Below are 26670 nucleotides of genomic sequence, written 5' to 3'. Positions count from 1 at the left end.
AAATGTAAAAATTTCCATTAAGGAATTTTCCTTTTTGCATTAAACATGTTATTGGGTAAAATATGGTATAGGAAGGTGATTAAATCAAAATCATGTGGGTTGTTAAAGATTATTTGGTTGTTTGTGGTCCCCTAGGATACCTCGTTGTTTTTCCACCAACCCACACATCCTCTACATTCTCAATAAAGCCTTTGGAATCTGCTGAGCTTTTTAAGGCTCTCAACATTATCTATGACTTCACCGTATCATTAAAAATTTAAAGTTATTTAGCATAATTTAATAGTATTAGCAAGATTTGTAACCGTATCCAAGGATATAAACTTGTTTGTTGTGACAACCGCCTGAACACTCCAAAAGGCCATTCAAAGAAAAAAACATACCATGTCGAATTTTCAGTAGTTTTATTGAAAAATGCCTCTTTTGTTTCAGAAATAAATAATATAAGGCAGTGAAATTCACAATCTGCAGTTAAAATATAAAAGCAGCAATTCTATATTCATAGTCTTGCAAACATCTTCCAACTGCTTTTGATAACTAAGAAACATTATGTTCTGAAAAAAAAGTTCATACTAAATATACAACACAAACATGCAATTCCATCTTTGCAGAATAATCTGCAATTTGGCATAAATGTTAGTGTGTCTAAAACAAGGAGGTTTAAGGCAATATGGAACTGTATCCAGTTGATACAATAATTTCAGCTACATGGCTTAAGGTTTGTGGTTGTTAAAGGAGATGTATGAGAGCATTCTATGCCCTAACGTATAACAGAAGATAGAAGAGGAAGATAAATTGTTGCAATGGAGTTGGGTTTTTTTTCCTCTTTTTCCGTTTGAGGAGGGGAATTACTTGAATCGTGGTGTAACTGAATTGCAAACAAGTACGGGAAAAGATGAACTACCCTCTCGAAATATACAGTCGTTCTGGGTTCCAGGACTTACTGCTTAACCTAAGAGTTTCACTGAGGCTGCCTTTTGTGCTAACTAAAGACACAAGGCACGTTCTCTCCTTGCAGCTTTTGCGAGCAAAGTATTTTGCAAGCATTTCAAGGGCAAAGGCAAAAATGTCTACAAGACTGCGTGCAGCGAGCTAGGTTTCCTGCAGAAACAAGGTTCTCTACAGTCAGAAAGCATACTCTTGGATGAAGGAACACCGGAAGAAACGCAGATAAGACGTACACTGCTCTGTCTGACCTGTCAATGAAAATCCCAACACCTCCCCCCAGCGTGGCAGCGCTGCGCGCGCGGTCTCAGGTTCACTGCCCTGAACTGCCGGGCAGGGCGCGCCGCCAGCGCCCGTGGGGAGGCTGCTCGTCGCCAGGCTCGTCGGCGCCGTAGTCCTCGTACTCGTCGGCTGTCCGCTCGGGCTCCACAGGCACGATGAAGGGCTCGCGCTCGGGCAGGTAGGCCCCGCCCTCGGGCACGTACGGCTCTGTCCGATTCAACATTACAGTTATGGCATGATTTGGAAGGCACACATACAGCAAAAGCTAAATTCATCACCCGAGGTGATGGCACTCCAGTCTGAATCTCATTACTATAAATAGATAAGTTACAATGTTCTGATTACGTCCATTTGCAGAGAGAATTTGGTGATGATCAAATAATAAAAATGGCACTTTTTTTTTTAACCTTCAAGGATCCAGCAGCACATACAATCATTGCACAAGTACCTGGGAACGGTCAGAGGCTGCGCCAAAGAATTGTAAACGCAGAGACCTAGGTAGGATTTTCGCGAATCCCCAAGCCACTGTTCATGAGTTCAAACTCCTCAATTCAGAGAACAATTTGGAAAGATGAGGAGATAAGGGGAAGTGTTATTGGCTCCTAGAAACTGAACTGTGGAGGGGAAATCCAACTATCACCAGGTAATATACAGTACAGGACATTTTCTGTGGCTGTCTCTCCCACAGACTGAGTTACAGTTCGGTGGGTAAAGGAACCCCAGTGACTACAGCGAAACAGGAAGCAAAAAAAAAAAAAAAAAAAGTGATTGTAAAACTTTGGTTTGAAATTGCAATTACAAAACCCAAATGAGAGTACATGTACAAAAAATAAGAATAATAAGACACATGCCCTGAATCAGACACATTGCTAACAAGCAAGAAATGAGGAGATTCCGTTCGGTGTTATTCCGGCACAGAGCAAGCAGCAGGCTTTGATGCAGAAGCTTACTGTAGAATTGTTAAGTGATTTTAGTGGACAGGATCACATACAAATCATTTACAAGCCACAATTAGTTTATTATTTACATAAGACATTTCTCTTTAACCAGGTTAATTGTTTTTCTCAAAATGGCATGACCTCCGCTGGTTAGTAGTTTTATTATGCGCCTCTTTCACGACTGAGGCTCCTCATGGTTGTGGGTTTGAACTTTTTTTTTTAATAATATTTTTCTACATTATTACTGAAATGCATCAGGCTTATAAACTAACACCACTGCTTTTGTCTCATTCAAGTTAGTATAAAGAGTCTCCACCCTCCTTTATGATGTCCACCCGCTTCTTTAACCATATCTGTGGTGAAATTTCCATACAGACTCATTTCCTAATAAGCACGTGCGCAAACATCTCAGAAACAGGATTTTCATGTATTCAAACTGTAAGCAGCACTGGCGACTTAGAAAATTTGTTAGCCGGAACCTGAAACAGGTCAAAGATGATAGTTTTTAAAAGTTGAATTACTATGCAAAAAATATATATACACATCCATCTAAGTATGTAATGGTTAAAATATATATATATATATCCATATATTTCCAGTTATTCACACATACCATAAGGTAGAGGTAATTAAAATTTTTCTTAAAAAGAAGTAAATTATAATTTTGTGAACGAGTTGCATGAGAAATTGGCATTAAAATTCATTATTACTTTTGGTCATATATAACTATGCACATAAATATATAGATATATAGATATTTAGATATTCAACTACTCATGCACTATTTGCTAGTAGCCAACCATATCAAACAGCAGTATCATTTTTAAAACTTGCAAGATGCTTGAGGGTGCGCTGATGAAAAGGTCACCACTGACCACAGCATGAGTTTCTTATTCCCAGATCAACGTATCTCCCCTGTCCCCACATGCCCAAAAGCAGGCATAAGAGATCTGGCCTCAATAATGGTCAAACACTAGACCTGCCCTACCAACTCTTTGAAAAAATCAAGTCCCAGATTTTATGAACATTAATACTATGGACAGCATGAGACAGTGAATTATTTTCAGTTGTCTGCCCCATGTTATCAAGTAGTTTGCCTAAATATTAGATTCCCAAAACAATTTTTTAGTATGTACTCTTGACATTCTACAATTACCTTCAACAAATCCCTGTTCCCCAATCTTTAGGTTTAAAAAAAAAAAAAGTCATTTGATTGCATTCTCTGAACTTCCAAAAGAAATTAAGGAGAGGTTTACAATGTGATTTGGCAGATGTACAAATACAGGAAGGAAAAGCAAATAATTATTCAACTCCTAACAATGAAGCAACGTTTCACGCTTTAAGAGAGAACAGTGTTACTACATAATCAAAACACGTAACTGAAAGAGTTGCTATCTTCAAGAAATCCCCAAATCAACCTTCCTTCAATCCTGGGGAATCTGATTTCCATAAAGGTTCTTAATTCAGGTGAATTTGGGTTCCTACGCGGGCAACAACATACCTGGATAGCCTTGCCCATTGTATGGGATGCTGGCACACTGGGACGAGTCACAGTACCCAGGAGGACCTGGGGGGCCTCGGGTACCTGAGTTTCCAGGACGACCCGGGGGGCCAGGGGGACCTCTGGATCCTGTGGACCCTGGTGGGCCCGTTCTGGATTCTCCTTGTGGACCTAGTGCGGGGTTAAAACAAAGATTTCCCCTTTTGTTAAATACATCTCCCGAGGCAATCAACAATTTTCCAGACTAGATGATTCACTAGCATACAGAAAGAAAATATTCCCCTAAGAGATCACCAGGATGAACTAAAGTGTGGAACTTTCTTACCAGTGATCCATCGAGAGTTAATGACAGAGACAGAACTACTTTAACGATTTTATCCAAAGAAAACTGACTTACCAAGAATTAAGCAAAACTAAAGATATCAGTGAGTTCCCCGAATGGCTCCCACTCTTACAGAGACAAAACTCTCTGAAGAAAATGGCTATATTAGCCACATCAGACTACCAGGAAAACATGGGAGCGCCTGCTTCACACCTGCAGACTATGTAAAGGGATGTTATTTCTGGATCAAGTTATACTTATTTATGGTTAACATAAATGTAAAGATTTAACCACTAGGGCTGACCTTGGTTACAAGGGTCTCGTGGACCTTACAATGAAGAAAAACAAAAATCCATTTTCGGCCTAGGAAATGAAATGCATAAAACAACGAGACGACTATTAGTTCTTTCCAAAACACCAATAAAGAAACTGTGAATGAAATCTTGCAATGTGTCAGGCTTTGTAGTGAGAATATTATTTTCTCGGTCTGCTAGCAACATCTTGAAGAATATGAGAAGAAACAGGAAATAACACCATCCTTAAAGGCTACATGGCCAAACAAAACAAATAGGAATTCCATAAAAACGAAAATAGAAACCCTCTGTGTCACTAAAACTCTCACCCTTTTATATTAAAGTTATAGTAAATGCTTAATGGAACACAGTCAAAAAGTTTTTTGAACAAAGAGAACATAAAAGTGAGGAGGTTATACAAGCTGAACTTCTTGCTAAAATATATTCATGGTGGCAGGCCCGCCTGAAGCTCGGAAGATTAGATGGTGAATCTCTTGGGGCTGTACGCTCTCCCAGTGTTTCTGCTGTTTACTTATTTGATGTCCGGGCAAACGTACCTGGGGGGCCAGGCAGCCCTCGAGGTCCTGGAGACCCAATGCCCCTTTCACCTTTCTCTCCCGGCAACCCTAAGCGAGGACAAAAAGAGAAAGCACAAGGAGAAAATTATCGGGAAACACGTAGTTCTCATCGTAACTGATAATGCTCAATTCAAGTAATTCGCTTGTTTTAGTGAAAGCAGAACCTAATTTTTCACAGAAGTTCACTCTTGAAGCCAAATTCCTTCTAGACATTTGGGTAATTCCAGATTCATGGCCAAGAAACAAATCTGGCTACAAGTCAGGGGAAAAATTATTTGAAGAAAACAAACATGTCTAATATATTCTTTTTAGAAACAGTAATTTAGAACGGGAATCTTGAATAAATAGTTACAACTCATTGAGAAACATCTTAAAGGTATCTTATCTTTGGGAGCCCCGTTGCACAACATCCAAACCGTCAGAATTACCAAAGTATCTAAGTCTTCTCCAGAATATTAGCTGCTGCTTTGACCAAAGCGACCACCCAGAGTCCTGAAACATCTGGAATCAAATAATCTTATTTTTCTTCTTTTCCTTCAATGACACTTATCTACCATGAAATTAAAGCCAAACAAACACGTAAGGCCAGTGCCAGGCCCTGAATAAAGGATCCAAAAGAATTTGGATCTAAAGCTGTAGGGCTGCTTAAGTACATTCAGTTGGTGCCCAACTCTTGCCAGTCACAATAATTAATCAGATTTTAGCGTCCGAGTGAGTTTGCCAAAATACAGTTTCTTCCATCAACAATGACAACAACCATCAGAACATAGCATTATCTTTACTGAGATCTCCTGACAAAATCTTCCTGTGTTCTTTGATACAGATCTCGATGGCCTGGGGCTGCCTGAATGAAAAGACAGGTTCATGGACACACAGCTCTTCTGGGGCTGTCCAAACAAGAATAGTTAAAGCAGTTGCCAAGTCCAGTCTTCCACGTGCTTTTCAACCTGACCCAGATCCCACACTTGCAAACTCCTTTCTTTATCCCTGCATAGCAGCCAGAGAAACCCACCTCGTTCACCCGGGGGGCCCTGCATCCCTGGTGTGCCGGGGAAGCCTGGTCGCCCCCCAGGTCCTGGTTCTCCTCTGGCCCCCGCGCTGCCTGGGGGGCCTGGGGGACCCGGTGGGCCTGGTTGGTTGCGATTGGAGTGATAGTCATTTGGAATCTGATTCAGCATCTGATTGAATCTGCTCATCTGACCTACAAACAGAAAGACTTGTTAGTAAGAAACCCAGTAGGGAAGGGATGAGATGGTGAAACTCTTTTCTCTTAGTGTCTAGTGCAATCCATCTCTATTCCTCCCCCTCTAGGACACATTCTTTTTTTTTTTTTTTAAAGATTGTATTTATTTATTTGAGAGAAAGAGAGAGATAGAGAGCACGAGAGGAAAGAGGGTCAGAGGGAGAAGCAGACTCCCTGCTGAGCAGGGAGCCCGATGTGGGACTCGATCCCGGGACTCCAGGATCATGACCCGAGCCAAAGGCAGTCGCTTAACCAACTGAGCCACGCAGGCGCCCTCTAGGACACATTCTAATTAGAAGCCTCGAAATAAAACACTCCAGCTATCCAGGACAAAATGATCCCTGATAAACAACTGTCTCCACAAAGTACTGACCAGTAAGCCATAGCATTACTTTCAACCATAAAAGAGTTGTAAAAGTTTAATATGGCTCTGATATAAAGCCCTATGTTTTGCCAGATGATGTCACTCAAAAGAGAACCTTTCTTAAATTAAGAAAGTATACTATTTTCGTGTGTACCTAAGAATGATAGGCTGTAGTGCCAATTAGAATCACCTGTGGGATCCTTTGAAAAATACAGATTTCTGGGCCTCATCTCCAAAGGCAGGGATTCGCTATGTTTGGGGTGTGGCCCAGGAACCCTCATTTTTAACAAGGTATTCTAATGCAGGTGTTCCTCAGGATCACACTTGCATTAACACTGCTAAGACTTCTGAAATAGGGAACTTTGAGTTTAAGGCCATACTCGGTTTGTGGGCACTGAACTTTATTACTTGGTAAGACTTCATAGAATAAGAAGAGTCTGAAAAAAATAAGGAGGCAAATAAAAAGGTCCCCACCAAAATGTACTTTCTGTGATCAAATTAATCTTGATGGGCCTCCTTCCTTAAAGTCATAGAATAACTTAAAGTTTCAACGTTTGGGGCGCCTGGGTGGCTCAGTCGGTTGAGCGGCTGCCTTCGGCTCAGGTCATGATCCCAGGGTCCTGGGATCGAGCCCCGCATCGGGCTCCCTGCTCGGCGGAGAGCCTGCTTCTCCCTCTCCCTCTGTCTGCCGCTGCCTACTTATGCTCTCTCTCTATCTCTGTTAAATAAATAAATAAAAATCTTAAAAAAAAAAAAAATCCAACGTTTGCTGCTTCTACATATACCCAGATGAAGATCACTGAAAATCCTAATAAGGAAATTGAAAAGCCCTTTCAAAATATGATTTTGCATCAGATTAAGTATAGGATAACAAGCTATTATTTTACCTTGGGTTCTTATTTTATGTTAATGACACAGTCATTAAAATATCACTAGTTTTATCTAACCAGATCCAAAACTGAGAATGAATAAAAATACGAGATCATCAAAATGAAATAGAAACATGTATCTTAGAAACTTTATGACTCAAACTCTACATTTTCCTGCAATAAACTTAAAAATCATTCATACATTAAAAATAAAAGAAGTTTTACCACTTATCAATTGTTCACAGACTTGTCTTGCAACTGCTCGCATCATGTTCTGGGAAGCAATGTCTCCCTTGTTAATTAAATCAATGAGAATCATTAGCATATTATTTCGATAGTTTCAGACTTCAATGTTTAACACACAAAATAAACATAAGTCAAATTTTAAGAATTACATACTCTATCGCCTTTCTCTCCTTTCAATCCGGATGGACCCTGAAATACAGGAATTTCATAGATTAGAAACTGACAAACATGATCTAAAATGATTCATGAAGGCACATGATGAAAGACAGCAAGGTCTGCTTTCTAACAGATTAGCAAAATGACACAGCATATTTATATCCATGTTACTTGCATTTTGTCTGTCTGTAAAAAGGAATCTTTCTGTCTTTCACTGTCTCTCTGTCTGTCTGTCTCTCTCAGAAAAACATATCCTCCAAATTAGTGCTGAGATGTGAATTTTATGATCACACATTTAGAAGTTACGTATTCTGCATACATTCATGATGCTGTTCACAGTATAAGTTTGGAACTAAACTATGGATGAGAAATTGCCCTTGGTACCATTATACTTTCCTTTACACCGTGACTGGGTAGCTCAGCTTCTTATTTTAGATGGTCCATGAGGTTAATCCAGGTTCAGTTCTAGTAAGAACCAGTGGGCTCTTTGTCAATTTCCTAACGTCAATATATATCTCTAACTTCCTCCAGTTATTGTGTGTGTGTGTGTGTGTGTACATTGGGTATAAAAGGAATCATGTGTCTCTCTTACTAAATAACTCAGTCCAAATGGTGGTCCCAAATTGAAACACAGTCACAGAATATTTTTCCCTACTCTGTCAAGCCTCTCACTGGCCATGAGAGGATCTTTAAAAAGTTTTCTCAAGTGCAAGAAGTTTTCGTCTTTCCATAATGTGTTTCTAGGCTGCCAACTGCTATCATGGAAGGAGCATCCAAACCACTGACAAACCTGATGCTCAGATAATACCCCATACCAAACCACTTCTTACAGCCTCCAAGAATTTTGCCTGAACAGCTCCAATATCTTCTCCACTGGTCTTCCTGTTTTCCCATTTTGCCCCTATAGAGTCTATTTTCCACACAGAAGCCAGGGTGATATTTTTAAAAGGGAAATAAGATTATGTCACTTCTTTGCCTTTAAGCGCTTCCCATCACACTTAGCACAAAATAAGAATTCCATATCATTGGCTAGATGGTCCACATGATCAACTTGCCCAGCTCTCTGACCTTGCCTGTTATCCCTCTCCCCTTCAACGCCCTTCATCTAGGGTACGCAGGCCTCTCTGCTATTCCTTCACTTGCCAGACTCATTCCTCACTTGGGACTTTTGTTTGTACCTGGAATCTTCTTCCCACAGATCTTCAAACAGCTTCCTCCCTCACGTCACAACAGTGTCACCTCTTCAAAGGGGCTCCCTGACTACTATATCTAAAATAACCACCTTCTCATTACCACAATTACTCCCTGACCCCTTACTCTGTTCCCTTTTTCTTCGTATCACTCAACACCACCAGAAACTATATTGTTTAGTTACACATTTTTGGTCTGTATCCCCCACTAGAAGAATCTCCATGAAGGCCAGGACTTTGTCTTGTTTACACAAACTTTGTTTTATCCCCAGGCCCTGGAACATGGGCTAACACATTTAGACACTAACCAGGTGTTGAGTAAATGACTACAAATATTCCACAAGCAGTTCCTTAAAGCACCCTCTATACAACATCATGTGCTACAAGTTATCAAGAAGATAACAACTGGTAACCATAGCTAATGACATGAGCTAACAGTGATTGAGCCAAGCTCTTTGCTAAGACCTTTATACATCCATCTGCTAGTTTTAGTTTAAGAAATTAAAGGTACATCAGAAAAGAGAAGAAAAGAAGGAGCAATTTGCCACCTTAGAAGGATGAGGAAAATAAAGGGAGAAAAGAGGGTAAGTAAGGTCCAAATAAATGTTACCAAATTATAAGAAACCAGAGTTTAGTGCTCCCTTTGCCAAAAATATTAGACACTTATGGAAACACTATTATGACTTAGTTTGGAGCCTTCTGTAAATTTCAAGGAATTTTTTCTCCTACATTTACTGCTACTTTGAGATTATTCCTGGTGTGTGTGTGTGTGTGTGTGTGTGTGTGTGTGTGTTTTAATTTACTGCCACTCTGAGATTGTTCTAGTATATATGATTTGTAGGAATCATCTTTATTGCCAGTATCTAGAGATCACATTTCAAGTAAGGGGAGCAGAAGTTTCTTTTAGGTGTCTAGCTCCAGCCAACAATTACATCAGGTAGATTCTTATGTGAAACTCCATTTCAGTCATACTCAAATGAAATAGAATTCTGAATGGGTAGAAAAGTTCCATGTGCTTTTAACTGCTCTTGTGAAGTTTCTGCTATGATTCATTGAGGAAAAGAGAGTAATAAATTCATGTGCTAGGGTACACACAGATTGTAAAGTGTATCAGGAGTCCTTTCATCTTTATGCTGCTTGCTTAATTTTATGTAAACATGGAAGGCAGGCCCTGTCACATAAAGATTCTACCCTAAGTTTCTTTGACATTAAACAGTTTTTAAGTTGGGGTTTATATAACTTGGACAATACTTTAAAAAAAAAAGATTTCTGTCCAGAGAACAGTCCTGATGGACTTGTGTCATTGCTAATAGTTGGACTTCATTATCTTTGGCATAAATTTTTATATTTTAGAATTCAATTCAGACAAATAAACTGCTGAAAATATTTTCACACTTCATACATACAAAGAAGAAAAAGGTTGTAAAGAAGATGATGCTCAAAGGTCATTACAAATGCTTCTGGATTTGTGATTTTAGGAACTTCAAATTCAGTTTTGGAGGGACTAACCTGAAAATACCAGATCGGCATAATGCCATCTTAACTACTATTTTAATCAAACCATCTGACTGAAAGAAAGATAAACTGTATATAAATTGGAGGAGGGCCATATAAAAAAGTAAAGGAGTGGATTAGAAAAATCCTTTTAATCCTGGGACTACTGGTCTAGCATCCTCAGTGAGAGAGAAATGAGTGAATGCATGGCTGGATGACCTTCATGAAGGGTTAACATCTGCAAAACTCTGGACGGGATGGAGGCGCCGAGAACCACCATCACGTATTTTTCTATCTTAAGCAGCATACCATTCCTAAATAAAAGAATCATTCTGCTGACCCAGCTTTGAGTGTTTATACAGTGCAGAAAAATGTGTCTTGGCTCAAAATCCCATTCTCCTTTTAAAGAAACCCTATGACCACAATTTTCATCCCCAAATGTTATAACTCAGAGAGAAAAACTTTAGAACTGGTACCAAGTGAAATCCATGGGTTTTAGTATAGTTTCAACAAATGCTTCAAACCCATTACGGCAGCGATAACATAAATAGGCCAAAGCCTTGTAGCATCCTCGTTATTTATAGCCACAGGGAGGGGCCTCTTGACACGCAATCTGTCCACTTACGGGTCTGCCATGGTCTCCGGGTTTTCCTGGTTTCCCACTCGGTCCTGTGACGCCTGGGGAGCCTGGGCTTCCCTGCAACACATGGGCCAGGCCAAGAAAGGGAAGGACACGATGAAAGAAAAATCCCATCGTAAATTAACTAACAAACATGGCCAGCTTTAAAAGCCTTTCACAGAAGCGGCACGCAATAGGGAAGAGTAAAACCAAATTTTAAGATAGCATGAAGGAAAAAGAAAATCTTGATGATTCTCAATCTTATGGAGCATATAGTTCTCAAATACAGTTTAGGACCACTTGAAAAAAATCTGTACCTACACACAATGTTTCACAATTCACAGACTGCAATTCTAGTAGATTGGTTATGAAATGAATTTGCGGAAAGTAATCCCTGTTTTTTAGTTTACCTCTGTTGCAAAACCAGAAAACCCATCAAAAGACAAGAGTGAAAACTTTGGTTGGGGAAGAAATTAAGTAGCTGGGTTTGTGCTAAATCGGGCACCACTGTGGCCGAGTCTTCCCTTGCTGCTGGGAGTCCTGCTCTCTGCCTAGAAATTCACTTTTTTTTTTTTTTTTTTTTGGTGCCTTCTCTACACTTCCACTTTCTTCTATCATGTGAGCACCCTTCACCCCATCCAAACCATAAGAATTTCTCCCTGTTGCTTTTAACACAGTTTTAAAAGTCTTAGTCATACTTTGCATAGAATATTTATAATATCTCCTAACCAATACTTTATGTTCTAAAGCCTAAAATTTCCTTAAAATAGAATCATCAAATTCTGCAGGACAGTTAATCCTTTACTTTGCCAATTATGCAAATATTAAGTAAGCTCTGTAGTAAATATTTAAAATGCACGTTTATAGTATACATTTAAATTCTCCTCTACCTGAGAACATATATATTAAACATAAATAATAACATTATTTTAACGCATGCTCTCAAATCTTCATATCCTACTATCAGACATGAAGAGCACCCATCACCTCACACAAGTTCATTACGATCTCACCCAGATGCAGGTATATAGATGCCACTTTCCACATCACTGGCTGCAGTATTTTCCCCGAAGATCTTAATTAGAAGACTTACTTGGGTGAAACTTACTTCCTCAGAATGACTGATAGTGCTCAGTAATAAATATCCTTAAAATTGAAATATTTAGATTCTTAAAATCTTAATAGACTATAGATTCTTAAAACTTTAGAACAGAAAGTAACCAGTGAGGTCTTAAAACCCTACCACTCAATGTAGGGTTGGAAGGAACAGGAGTGCTAACCAGCTAGGGGCCAACTTAGTTAGGGGTATTTTTCTATTTTTCAAATATAACTTGTTTAAAAAGAAAGACTCTGTATTTCAACACATCTGTTTTCTGTAGCCCATTTTGATTTAGGAAAATAAAACGAACAGCTCCCTTGACAGTGTACCCCACAGCACTGACGGAATCTGCCTCAAAGGCCAGGTTACTGGGCTTTTCCCAAGCAAATGGGGCAGGGGTTTGGGTGGGGAGACAACACTGTAATCCGTTCAGTTCTTACCGGTGGCCCAGGGGGGCCCCTGGGTCCCATTGCACCATCTTTTCCCGTAAAGCCCTATTGTAAACATAAAATTAATTGCAAATTAGTGAAATAATGACTGAGAGAAAAGGAAAGACACTAAAGAGCTCGCTAAGAGTGAAGAGTGAAGTACCCAACTGCAAGTAACCTTCCACTATGAAGACAAATATACCCCCCCAAAAAATGCTTTCCAATTTACATTATTCCTTTTACTGAATAGGTAATTTCCATACGTATTCATTTATATAGTTATAAATAAAGTCATTTTAAGAGTCACACTAGGCTTCTCCAAAGAAGGTAGATTCCTTTTGTAAAGATGCTAGCTTTTGCTTTTGTACGAGTGTGAGGAAGCCTAGAGCAAGGCTAACCCTTTCTACTGAAAAGTCAGTGTTCACAAACTAGCCCAGAAAGAATCAAAGTGGGAGGAAAGGAAATGTTGCTGCCCAAAACTCATGGTCTCATAAAAGATGAAGGAAAGGCCAACCACCTAAGTAAAAATTCCCTCGCTTCCTAAGCAATGGCCAGGCAGCCAAGGGCAGGACCACTGATGTCTCCACTCCGGGGGCATTTCTCTCCCCGACCCTGGAAAGGTGTGAAGTTGTCTTAACTGCCTTCGACTTGAAAGAAAATCCTCAGATCCTTAGCTAATTGTTTTAGTGATTTGTCTCTCCTCATCTCACACAGGAAGCCAGATCCACATGGGTGTCAGGTTGACTGGGAAGACAGATGTGCCCCCACAGCACCACACCCCGCCCTGCAGGCCTGCTCTGTGGCTCTCACGACCTGCCTCCATCCAAGTGCCAGATGACCTCTGCCTGGAATGAGTCATTCTGCTACCCAGTTAGCACTCATTCCAACAGCGAGATCTCTGAAATTCAGCAGAGGATTTCTGAGTCAGGTCTTTTTTATAGTTCTTGCATTCCTCTGTCAAAGGAGATTTTTGTCTCATTTTCTGCAGGGAATAAGATTGATAATTTTATCCATATTCTTGGATTCGAGCAAAAATCAAGAGCATTTGGATAACTGCCTGCATTAAGTATCCATGCTTCCACTGATTTTACGACAGAGGAAGTTTAAATTATTTCTTTAAAATTGTGTTAGAAATATTCCACCACCACCACCACCACCCCATTTTTTTTCCCAGAAACTTAAACAGATAAAGATTTCAGACTGTTTTCTGGGAGATCCAGGCCTGCTTAACAAAAAACAGACGCCAAGTTCATCTGATGTAACATCAACATTGCTTCTGAGAGCCACCAAAGAAGCAAAAATGCTCTGGTGGTATTGCTTAGGCAGTTTGAATTGCATTTCTTCCATCTAAATTTCTCCAACATCAATATAGGACACTCTTTTGTTTATTTGTTTGTTTAGGTGAGTATTATGTTTCTGAATAATCCTCTTTCAGTCAGCTTAAGAAATTCCTGGTCAACCGTTTTCTTTTTTTTCCTCCAGCTTTATTGAAGTATAATTGACAAAAGTTGTATGTATTGATGGCGTACAACATGAGGTTTGGATGTATGTGTACACTGTGGAATGATTACCACAACCAAGATAATTGACGGATACGTCACCTCACACAGTTATCATTTTTTGGGTGCAATGAGAACATTTAAAGATCTACTCTATTAGCAAATTCCAAGTATACTGTATAGTATTATTCACTGTAGTCACCATGCTGTGCGTTAGATCTCCAAAGTTCATCCATCCTAAACAGCAACGCTAGAGCCTTTAACCAATATTTCTCCATATCCCCCTCACCCCTGCCCATGGCAACCACCATGTGACTTTTTGCCTCCATGATTTCAACTTTTTTTAGATCCCATACATAAGTGAGATCATTTGGTATCTCTTTTTTCTGTGCTTGGCTTATTTCACTTACCATAATGTCCTCCAGGTTCAAGTTTAATCCATGTTGTTGCAAATGACAGGATTTCCTTCTTTTTTAAGGCTGAATGTTATATACATATATATATATATATATATATATAAAATGTCCATCCATGAACGCTTAGGTCCAATCAACCATTTTCTTTTAGAAGAAATATATATCTAAGTTCGGGTGAAGAGGATCTTATTCTGATGTCTTCAGAAGGTCTGCCCACTGAGCCATCTGCAGAACTTTGTGCTATAATTTTACTTTATTCTCCATTTTCAAAGCTGCAGTGGTTATTGCTGCTTCCCCTTAAGTGAGGCTGGCTGAGAAGACCCATGGTTATTTTCATGAATACACATGTATTAGATACCTATACGTGCAGTTCTTTTGTTTCTTTCTAACGGTCCCCAAAGCTGTGCCTCATTTTGCAAATCATCTATGCTGAAGACAACACATGCATCCAATTCCTCCCAACTCCATATTGGTAACAAGTCTTCTTCCTTCCTCACTGTGGACCTTGGGCTTGTTCTCCTGAGCTTTCTTCTCTTCTCTTCCACCACAGAGTTCAAGTTTCTTTCTTTATTTCTTTCTTTTCAGGCATGATACCTATACCAAAGTCTATCTAACTTTCCAAAGTTGTTTATGTTCCATCAGCTGTGCACCCTACTTTCAGCATTAGTGGTAGGAAACTAAGTGGTAGGTAGGTGAACAAGCCTGGGTAGGAAAGAGGGGAATGATTTCCCGAGAGGTTTCCTCACTCTCAGCCTGGGAGATCTGGGTGGACTCACCACAAAGTTCTAATTCACAGATTAGAGTTTGAGAGCAAAAAAGCATAGACCCTTCCCATTCCCTCGTTCAGAGAAGCAGTGATGGTGGCAATGGCTGCCTGACCACCAGTTCAGGGAAGAATCTGTTGATGGGATATCACTGGTGACCTACCGTATCTGCAGGAAGCCCACACTGGCTGGATGGGATGGGTCCCACAAGACTTCCATAATAACAGCACCAAGTGAGTCAGCCCATCATCACTTAATTGCAGTATCTTTGGTTTTGTTTTCTAATTGAATAGACCAACCTGTCACTTCTGCAATCTTACTACTGTCTTTTATTATAAAATAAGAATTCAAAAAAACTGAAGTGCCAGTCTCAAAAGAGTCAGAAGAATGTATTACATAAGTACCATCTTCAGGTCACAGATTTCCAAAGAACACAGTCTTCTCTCTGACCTCTCTCTCTCCCAAACTTAAAAGTAGGCAGATAAAGTTCACTGGCATATCATCCACCATTCAGTATTATCTGGGCAAATCTTGGCTGCAACTGAATTATCCTCCTCTTCTGCCTGGTGTCTTAGAGGTATTAAGGTTAGCAAATCAGCATGTTAGTGACAGCTATTACAGTTATTAGCTCTCTCAGATCCTGCCGCTAATCACAAGCTTTAACTTGATTAGTCAGAATACAGACTACTCTGGGCTGTTGTCCGACCCCTAAGATACTGAAAAGTCAACAGTTCCTTGTTTCTGAGTGACACTAAAATCTCTTATTAAGGTATTTGTCATTTCCGATGAAACCAAATGTTTCTGTAACATTGAACAGAACATAGAATTTATGTTCACTGTGCTTCTCATTATTTGTCCTAGAAAAGATGAGGTTTCCTGCACAGATTCCATCATAAATCAAGAGAACTCCAAAAGCTGCCACAAAGAAGCAAAATTCCTACTAAGTACCAGTTGTCTATCCCATCCTCAAGGTGTAAAAGTAGAATTTGAGTTCTACATGTGATAGAAAAGCTGTCCTGACTTCATAGAAAATGCCATGAAAATTAAGACTACTCTCAGAGTTACATAAAAGCTGCCTCATGAAAAGAACTTAATCTTAGGATTTAAAAGAATTTGTTAGGATTCTTGAATCTCTTTCCAATCAACTAACACTCCTTTTATGAACTTTTTTTCTGAATAGGATAGTTTTTTAAAATTCCCAAAATGAAAATTTCAAGGACCTGCCCAAAGTCCTGCCATTTTGTTTCATGGGACCTTGAGATTGATCTGGTGTCAGGTGGTCCACTGATACTAGTTCTTCAGCCTCCCACAAGATCTGTGAATCCTGCATCTCCAGCCATGAAGACTGAATTGTGGAGTGTTCTTAATTAATAGGCAACAATGTGATATCCTATCCAACATCATCAGAGCCTGCCCACAATAACTTACTCTATCTCCTGGAGGTCCCATTGGTCCTGGTGGACCAGGTAATCCTGGAGTTCCCTACACAAAAGGAAACAAACAAGTGAAATGCTGTAATATAGTTCCTATGTGGGAGAAGACACTTTGTATTCTTCAAAATGCTTGAAAACCATTTCAGCAGGGGGTGAGGGGGAGCGCCTGGGTGGCCCATTTGGTTAATCGTCTGCCTTCAGCTCAGATCATGATCTCAGGGTTCTGGGATGGAGCCCTGCATTGGGCTCCCTGCTGAGTGGGGAGTCTGCTCCTCCCTCTCCCTCTGCCCCTCCCCCCACTTATGTGCATTCACTCTCGCTCTCTCTCTCTCTCTCTCTCAAATAAATAAAATCTCTTAAAAAAATATTTCAGGGGACTCTGAAAAGCAACAGAAAACCAGAACTAAGCACAGTGCCCGCCATATAGTAGATGACTCTCAAGAAGCCGACACCTGAATTGAACAGCACGAACCCGACAACTGAGACCACGGGATGAAATGGAAATCATGGGAAGCCCATAGCCTGGCTTCTGCTCTGCTGCTTCACCTAGGTTCACCTTTTGGGGCACTACAAGGGCAGCTTTTCAAATGGCACTTGATGAGGGAAAGAAAAGGCAACTTGAAGAACAACTCACTGTTCGGCCAGGAAGTCCTGGTTCTCCAGCATCACCTTTCATCCCCTGGCGCCCCTAGAGCAGCAATGGGAAAACAGTCCTCAGGCATTTTACAGAGATTAAGTGAAAGGGGAAGACATGAGTCACTTCCAAAATCTCCATCACTTCATAAATCCAATATAAACACATTTTATATTGTGTAGGTGAATAAATCATTTTGGAGATTGATGCTCACTTTTTAAACTGCAAATGCTGTGTTCTGATTTCCATTTATTAGAGGATAACTTTATATAATTACAGGATGATATACCTATTACTTTAAAAGAACATAGTTTAACATATGGGGTTTTCACAGAAATAAAATTTGAAGGGAAAAAGCTATTTTTTATTGAATGTATCTAATTAGGTGCAATTTTAATAGAAAGATAGTCAATCAATGAAAATTATGTTGTAACATAATTTTGGTCTTTATAACTACATGCTAGAAGACATTTGTTACAAAGGCCAAGTTGAATTAATTAAAACTGATTAATTTAATAATAGTAATAAGACAAGTAAAGGCCCCAAAACTCCCTTTTGGACAGAAGAAGTTAAAAGTAGATGTAGTCAACACTTTTGAGCGAGAAAGACCTATCCCTCCACATGTTTCATTTCTAGCTATATCTGATATCAATTATTTTTCCTCTAAGTGCCAAAAAAATTTATCTGTTAAGGCATCTTAACAGGGAGTTTGGACTCAATTTTAAAACTATGCAGTTATTGTATGCTTATTCGTCTACTGTATTTTTTTGTTTATTTTAAGGCATAGAAAAAATGGTAGTAGTTAAATAAAATATGAGTCTTAAAGGGTAAAAACCTTTTTATAACTTCAGATTTGCATTTGGAACAAAAAGTCAACATTTTATTTAAAAGTTTTTTTAAGGAAGTAATGACCTAGATAAACAATGCAAGCTTGCCTTGAGGTCATCAATATTAGCCACGAGCTTCCAAGGCTGAAAGTAATTTCACAGCTTTCAGGATGTTGAAGGATAAATGCATCACCTATTACTTTTTAAAGGTCAAATTCGTGGCAATAATTTTATCTGCACATTTATACATTATTACATATGCTATTTACATATCTGAAATTATAGTCATAGGAAGTTATCTCAATGACTAACCTTGTTGAGTTCCCAGAAAACTTTTTGAGTTTGGCAAAATACAGTAAAAAATATTCCACTTCAACTTAATGTTAATCCACCATCCTCACTGAAATACAGAAAGCCTTTGTGCTTACTTGTTCTCCCGGAATAGAGAGTCCGTTGGGTCCCTGGGGACCTGGAGGACCCTGGGGGCCTGGAGGACCTGTGTCTCCACGAGGGCCAGGGGGCCCCTAAAACACACAAGAGAGAAACAACCACAAAGTCATGTAATGACCTTCTAGGGCTAACATCCAATCAGAAGCCTATCATCATAACTCTAAGACATCAATCATATAATGTTTGCAAACATTTTAGAAATCTACACACCTATAAAAGCATTTATTAATACCATTCCTTTCTTCCCTTTATTACTCATTAAAGATCAGTTGAAAGCACAATAACACTTCTCATCACAAGAGCACTTAAATTTCCAAAAGTCCCATTAGAAGTAGATTTTTAAAAGAAGTAAACCACACTGAATATGATATATTCATACATGTATATTCATGAATTCACATGAGATCAAAGCTTGAATTTCAGTGGATTTCATTTGGTTTTAGCTAGTCCTGCTTTCTCTTAGACTTGGGCTTATTTCTGGGACTAATGTATATATGTAATGTATATCAAGCAAGGAAGCACAGATATCCACTAAGAAGATGCGCTATGCTGGAGCTTCTTTGCAACATGTCCAGGTGGAAAAGGTGCAAACTTGGAGTAAGGACCCTGGGTTAGCATCCCAGCCTCACCCTCCCCTAACTGGGTTAGATCATCATTAGTAATATTACAACAAAAAGTACACATTATCTTCATAATAGATTGCCCTAATAAGCTTGAGTTGGATCTGGATGAAAGGGGCTGATGACCCCCAGTGAATGCATACGTGGCCACTCAGCTCTTTCTCTGAGACAGGTGAAATGAAGAGCAGCACAACTGCTCCCAACCCTCTCCAGGGTTCCAGTGGGACTCTGCTCCCTGTGGGTCTTCCGACTGATGAGTGGGTGAACGGCTCTGTTTCTCCGTGTTGCATGCAGCAGAACCCTTAGGTTCTTGGGCAGATTTCCTATGTGTAATTCCTACAGCAGTGAGATGCCTTGGACAATTCTTTCTCTGGCTAGTCTAATTCATCGTCTTGACAACCAGAGACAAGGCCTAAGTATTTATATTGCCTAAAGCACACGACACTTGAACTAACTTGCTCAAGGTCTCATATCCCCTTAGTGGAAATTTGAACAATCAGACTTCAATATATACATGAAAATTTAAATGCGCTCTAAAATATACTTACAACTGCCCCACTGATTCCTCTTTCCCCTCTGGGACCTTTAGCACCAGGTCCTCCCTAAAATACATAGTAAGAACACATTTTAGGGTGAAAATAAGGAAAGCAGGGAGAAGTTGATATATAGAAATTACTTCAAGAAGCAGGGCATTCTCTAGGCAATACTTCTATAGCTACCTTCAAAATATTGAAGTGAATATTACATGTCATATGAATATGTGGGGAAAGAGAATTTCAAAACCTTGTACATTTCAAGTGTCTCACTTTTATATTCTGAACTTTTCTTAATCATTAGCAAGTTTTGAAATTTATTTGAAAATTTGAAGTTTAATGGAAAAAAAACAAGCATTACTTAAGTACAGTAAGGAGAAAATTCTGTTTTGGAATTATATGAATGCATTCTTCAGAGAAAATAATATGCAAGAAGAAGAGTATCTTTAAACTCTCAGAATCTCAGAACATGTACTTTAGTAGCAGGAATTCAGAGTTCACTGAACAAAGAGAAAATAAATATGACAATGACATCCAATAGTATTATCTTATAATTAGAGGATAAAAAAATTCTTACTTCTCAAAAACATCTAAGTTACATCCAGGATATAATTTTACGATTACAAATATAAATCAGATAAGTCACTGTTAATAAAAAATAAATGAATGGTGGTAATTACAGTGACATTTGATTCTATATGTGGAGGAGCTGGTTTGTAATTAACCTAAAATCAATTTACATTATTTGCTATCACCCAAGTATGATAAAATTTGGTGTTCTGAGAATATCTGAGCTTTTCCTACATTAATTAGCCATTTTCTTAAAAAGAGGCCAATAGATTTTAGAGGTATCCCTTCCATCCCACAAAACCATGCCAGGTTAGATGCCAGATTGACAAAATCAAGGTGTTCCACGCTGATTAGTGTAATCTATCACTGCAATCTTCAATGTTGTTCCTTGCACTTTCTTGGCCTCCCCACCCCCATGAACAGACCCGGTCATAGACTTCTTCCTCAAGTTATTCCAGACCCCTATATTTTCACCTGGAGTTTATAATATCATCACATATGTAAATTTCCCTCCTTGCATGTTATTCTCATGATATGTCTGCTACATAAAATATACATATCCTAGGTTCTAAACAAGTTGCTCTGGATCAGCCTTTCAACCATGGCTCCATAACATACATACAGGAAGCTTTTAGGAGATGGAAGAAATTTTCAAACTCATGTGATTATAGATGGAAACCCAGATTCACATCTTTAAGAGAAAAGCTCTTGAATACTAGCCAATATCATTCATTCCTGCATGACTGGAAAAATGTGTGCAAATGTGTTCAAATTTCCTTCTTGATTTATTCCATTTCAGATCTCAAAACATACCACAAAAAATGGTCTGCAATTTAGCTTGCTCTGTCCTAGAAAATACAGATGGCTGGAAGCATTTTATCCGCTATATATTGGCCAAAAGATGATCACATCAAAGATTTAGAGGAAAAGCTAGGACTGCTGCAGTTCCCTTACCGCAGGCCCGGGTGGACCTGGAGGTCCAACGCTGTCCTGTGCACACGTGCAAGCATTTGAAAGAGCAGGGCATTTTGCTTCATCTCTCTGAAATTTTGAAAAGCATATTTGCCTATGAATTGAGATCAAAACGACTTCCAATCCTCCCCCCCAACACACATTTATCTTATATACACAAGGAAATCTGTTTCTCAACATGAAGAAATAATTTGTACTTAGCATGACAAATAGTCTTATGTTGAATCTTGCTTTGGTCCTTTACGTCTTTATTTTTTGTTGTACTTTAGGGAACCTTACATAACAAAGAAATGTTTACGAAACCACCACAGGGACCACTGGTAATTTAATACAATTTTCCCTAATCCAGTGTTAAGAGAAATGCTGAGTAGCTCAGATATCAATACCATTTCATTTGGGGTAAATCTAAAATCTTTTCCATGGACTACAGGGCCTTCCTTACACGTTCTACAAACCAGCACCACCTTGCCCATCTCACTGCCTACTCCCACCCCTCCATTCTTGTAGCTCCAGCCCCACCTTAATATTTCTCAGATATTCAGGGTCTTAGGGCCTTTGCATGTACAGTCTACTCTGACTGGAATGCTGTTTCTCCCTTATCCATATTGTCCACTCCCTCGCTTCATCAGGTCTCTGCTTAAACCTCACCTTATCACTGAGGGCTGACAGTACTCACCTGGCTCTCTATCCCTTCACCCTGTTTTGCTTTGTATCATAGGACTTTCTACTTTGTAATGTAGTGTATATCTACTTGTTAATTCTTTCTCCCCCGCTTCCTTCCATTAGAATATTCACTTTTCACTGCTGTAGCCCAAACACATAGAATTCTGTCTGGCTTATAATAAATAGGTGCTCAATAACTATTTGTTGAATAAATAACACACATTCGTCCTGTGGATGTATGCAGTTCATTGCTTGCCAAAAGAGTCCAGTCCATCATTATGCTCAGCTTCGTACCTATTACCACTTACATGGATACAATGAGGGAAAATCATCATCTCACAAAGTAATATTGTTACGTCCACCACAAGCCTTGGATATCCACAGAGATGAGGGTTTATTCTGTAAAATGCTGATATTTTACAAGCAATAGGAGAGCTTTGTAATAAGTAGATTTATCAAACCCGCTGACTAGGCAGGACTTCTCTAACTACACATAACCACCCTGGCCGTTAGGGAGAATTTCCAGATGTGGTCTTGTATATTCCTGGCTTTTGGAGGAGGGGTCATCGGCCTGAGCTGTGGGAGTGGATGAGCATGCACATAATGCCTGTCCCTTAGCTCCATCCTGGAGATTCAGTTGCTGAGTGCTACTTTCTCTCCCGGACCATCTGCATCCACATCCCTTATTCCGGGAGGACTATTAAAACCACGACATGATTCCATTCCATTTTACTTACCCTAGAGGGAATATCACAGCATCTATCTCGGCTGGTCCACACCGGACTGCAGACAATATCAAAATTCTGGATTTGGAACTGCAAACAATCAACAGCAACATCAGCTAAAGATGCACGAGAAACATTTTATATTAACGTTTCCGCATTTTAACCTTTGCCAATTTCTCACAAAGACTCTCTCAAGGGTTTTCACCCTTGAGAGCAACGTGATCCTTACTTCATAAGGAAAGAACATAAAAAACCTATGCCTAAGAAAAAGAGATGTTAAGGCAAAATGCATATGTGAAATTCCCACTTATGATTCACTCCCTTGGCTAAAATAAAATGCTTGATTGAGTTTTGTCTTTTTAAAGAGAACATTAATTGCTTTATTTAGGAATTAAGACTTTAATTAAGAATTTGAAGACTATACACATTTAAATCAACTTTTAAGAGTCCACCCTTGTAGAAAAATAACATTTAAAAAAAAGCCATTCTGCCTTTATCCTAAAACTGATGCTTTTCTTTTCATAAATTCTTACCTGGGGGCTGACTAATAACTTTTAATGATTACCCTCAGTTTAACTATTTCAATATAGTATATATTTTCTATCTTTCTACATTTTAAAAATAAATCTCCTTTGGTGAAAAGGCAAAGATTGCTTGGATATAACCATCCTTTTATAAACCTGTTATAATTATTCTATGTAAAGAACAAATCCAATATTCAGTAAAAAGTCTATGTATAAGCTTGTTTGTATGTATATACAAAGTCTATGTATAAGTTTGCACTAAATTTTTCTACATTGTGGAATAAAAACTTCACTTGTGAATCTAGGAGAAGGAAATCCAGTCCACGGAAGAAAGCTAAATTAAATAAATGCAATTAAAAAATGATAGAAGCCAAAGATGTTAACCATGCTTTTAGAACAATATTATCATTGATTGACATTTAATATGAACTTAATTAGCCTGAGACAGTGAAAACTCTAAATTTAAATTTTTATTACTAGATAGCACTGTAAATACGTTGGCATGCTCCTGCCTCAAACTTGAGCCACTGCAAATTGTGAGTAATGCAGTGGGTCAGCTGGCTGCCCCACTACACCAATCTTCCTTCTGAGACAGACAGAGGATGACTCCTCTGTGATAGAGCATAGGCTCTATGACAGTGACAGCCTGTGTCTGTGTCATTAAGCTACAAATGCTTAATGTCTTGATTGCCAAAATTTGTACTAACAATCGCTATCTTTGAAGAACAAAAAATGAGTTATTTTAGATTTCACTGATTATCCTGGCAACTATTTGTGTTGTACTCTCCAACTTGATCCTATTTCAAGATGACTACATGATGTTCTCTGGTGCCTTGACATCTTATTTTGTTTCTTGCAGTCAAGAACATTATTATGTTCTGTCAGTAGCGTATTTCCTCAATGTAATTTTTCAGTGTTTCAGTCTAAGGAATTTGACAACTTAAAACTCATTGAGGGGGTACCTGAGTGGCTCAGTCGCTTAAGCGTCTGCCTTTGGCTCAGGGCATGATCCCAGGGTCCTGGGATCGAGCCCTGCATCGGGCTCCCTGCTCAGAGGGGAGACTGCTTCTCCCTCTCCCTCTACCCTTCCCCCCTGCTCATGCTCTCTGCCTCTCTCTCAAATAAATAAATAAAATCTTAAAAAAAAAAACCTCACTAAGAAAAACAAAAAACAAAAAAACTCACGGATTATTTTTAAAATGTTATTTCGATCTTAACACAAGGTACCAAGAAAAAAAAAAAAGTGTTACTTACCGTGGCTGATTTCCTCTCCCCTTTAAGAAGTTTTCCAAGAATTTCATAACCATCGGTTGTGATATTTCCGGCTTCCTTGATGTCTTTTTCTGTGATTTCATAGCAGTCGATGTAAATCTTAACACTTTTGGAGGTCACTACAATATGAACCTAAAAGGATCATTTGTTTCCATTATAAAATTTCTACCCCAAAACCTTGGCTGACTTCTGCATTTTTCAGATCACAGGTTAAAAAATATGTTCTTTAAGTTATTCTTAACCCAAATCAAGTCTTGGGACTAAAAATCCAAGAACCAGGTTGCAATGTCAATGTCATTTATTAACAACATCAAACTGAATGAGCCCTCATCCACATATACAGCACAATTTCCTATTTTCCCATATGTACCCTTACTGAGATGACCAGAGATGAGTAGTAGATGAAATGATTCCATTAACTATAAAGAACCATTCAAATACAAGTTATGAAATTATTAATATGTTATTATACTCAGTAGAAAGGAGCCTCAAATGTCTTCCAGTGGTTTTGCTAAATTCAATTTTTAATTTGTTACTCCCTAATCTCAGTCAAAAAGAACTTGCACACCATATAGATACCTAACATAGTAAAGAATTAGCACACATCTTCTACAGAGATTTAGTTCTGGAAATCAACAGATACAAGATTCAAGTTCTTTACAAGGAAAGAATCTTATGTTGACTTCTTATCTGATATTGAGGACACTCAGAATTTGAAATCTATTAGTGCAGATAATTAACAAAGCATTTGTATTTCCACAATGTATAAAATGGTTGCAGGTAACCTTTTTGTTTATAGTTATGCTCGTAGTTTCCACTTATCACAGCACATATACTCACATAAGTACTTGATGATTACTTTGAAAAAGTTTGGCTCCAAGTTAAAAGGAACAGAAATTCTCTTAAATGCTTTGAGTCAATAAGCATTAGGATAATCTCTGGAGATGTCTTTAAACAGTGAATATTTTTTCCATATAGAATCACCAGCAAAACACTAATTTAATGCATCTATAAGTTTTAAGTGTGAATTACATATTGATTGCTTTTAAGTGATACATAGCTTACTAAAAATAAATTTTAAATGTTCCTAAAACAATCATCTAATATTGAATTCAAGAAGAACATCATATATGCATTCCCAAGATATTTATTATCTAATAAGAACTAAAACTTGGGGCACCCGCGTCATTCAGTCAGTTAAGCGTCCAACTCTTGATCTCAGCTCAGATCCTGATCTCAGGGTCTTGAGTTCAAGCCCTGCACTGGGCTCCACACCCAGCTTAAAAAAAATTTATTTGTTGGCTCTTGTATGAACAAACTCAGGGCCAAAAATTCACAAAGTGTTTGAAAAATCATAGTACCCCAAAAAATGATCTCAAAATCAAAATTTTTAATTTGTAACAAAATTTTTCCGTCAGTCAATACCAACCATTAAGAAACTCATGTTAAAAACGTATTTTGCTACAGTCTCTTCGGTATGTTTCATTACATTTTAAACACATTCATAATAACATTTCAGAGTAGGCTCTTCATCTGTAGACCACTGTCCCAAGTATTTAGAGACTATTTCCCAGTTGTGAAACATTTTTTGGTCACAGACAAGTAGAAAACAATAGGGACACTCATCAAATCATCTCCCTTCCCAAGCTCTGCCCTTCCCTAAATCTTTATTTTTCATCTATTCCATTTTTTCTTCTTACTATAAACTTCTCACTTGGAACAGAGACACAAAAACTTGTCAAGAGAATCCTTAAGAAGCCATAGCTGTCTGCCATTCCTTATTTAAGCTCTTTTAGCCTATCCACCCTCTCTTTCCCAGAGCCCCCTACATTAATTTTCATTAATTTCTTGCTATCAGAGTACCACCCATTCTCATCCAAAGGACTGAAGAACTTTAGTTCCCCAAATTAGATGTAAAATGAAAGAAAAGTGAATCTTTGGATCAGTAAAGAATGTAAATAGACAATAGTGACTGAACTTGGCACTTGAATTGATAAGTGAGAATAGGTTAGAATGGGGTGGAGGAATGGAGGAGGAAAAAGAGCATAGTGAAAAAGTAGAGGAGAAACTAAAAAAAAGAAAGGTCTGATGAAAAAAGAAGGTAGAGATTTGAGTAGACAAGAGAGCTTGTCAGAAAGAAAAAGAGGCATTACAAAAAACCTAAGAACACAAATAGTTCTCTATCAAGGCAAGCAAAGAAGGAA

The 26670-nt window shown here is 38.6% G+C and overlaps 1 protein-coding gene across 4 annotated transcripts in view; it reads right to left on the bottom strand.

The window, feature by feature from the left end:
* Positions 1-387: 387 nt before the first annotated feature.
* COL12A1 (collagen type XII alpha 1 chain) overlaps positions 388-26670 on the bottom strand; it is a 116012-nt gene continuing 89729 nt past the window's right edge. For 3 of the 4 annotated variants that reach the window (XM_027601980.2, XM_027601983.2, XM_027601981.2), the window contains 15 exons: positions 24449-24598; positions 22683-22760; positions 21265-21351; positions 19756-19809; positions 18566-18661; positions 17311-17364; positions 16672-16725; positions 12577-12630; positions 11044-11115; positions 7732-7767; positions 7558-7624; positions 5869-6057; positions 4836-4904; positions 3664-3834; positions 1108-1431 (listed from right to left, as the gene is read on the bottom strand). In XM_027601980.2, the coding sequence (XP_027457781.2) occupies positions 1256-1431; positions 3664-3834; positions 4836-4904; positions 5869-6057; positions 7558-7624; positions 7732-7767; positions 11044-11115; positions 12577-12630; positions 16672-16725; positions 17311-17364; positions 18566-18661; positions 19756-19809; positions 21265-21351; positions 22683-22760; positions 24449-24598 (1407 nt within the window). In that variant the 3' untranslated portion in view covers positions 1108-1255. Of the gene's footprint in view, positions 2642-3663; positions 3835-4835; positions 4905-5868; positions 6058-7557; positions 7625-7731; positions 7768-11043; positions 11116-12576; positions 12631-16671; positions 16726-17310; positions 17365-18565; positions 18662-19755; positions 19810-21264; positions 21352-22682; positions 22761-24448; positions 24599-26670 lie in introns of all 4 variants that reach the window. The other variant, XM_027601982.2, reaches the window with a different exon arrangement.

This window comes from Zalophus californianus, chromosome 7 (assembly GCF_009762305.2).
Source record: "Zalophus californianus isolate mZalCal1 chromosome 7, mZalCal1.pri.v2, whole genome shotgun sequence".
Taxonomy (NCBI): Eukaryota; Metazoa; Chordata; class Mammalia; order Carnivora; family Otariidae; genus Zalophus; species Zalophus californianus.
The sequence above is the reverse complement of the archived record's forward strand: the minus strand, read 5'-3'. Positions and strand labels throughout refer to the sequence as shown.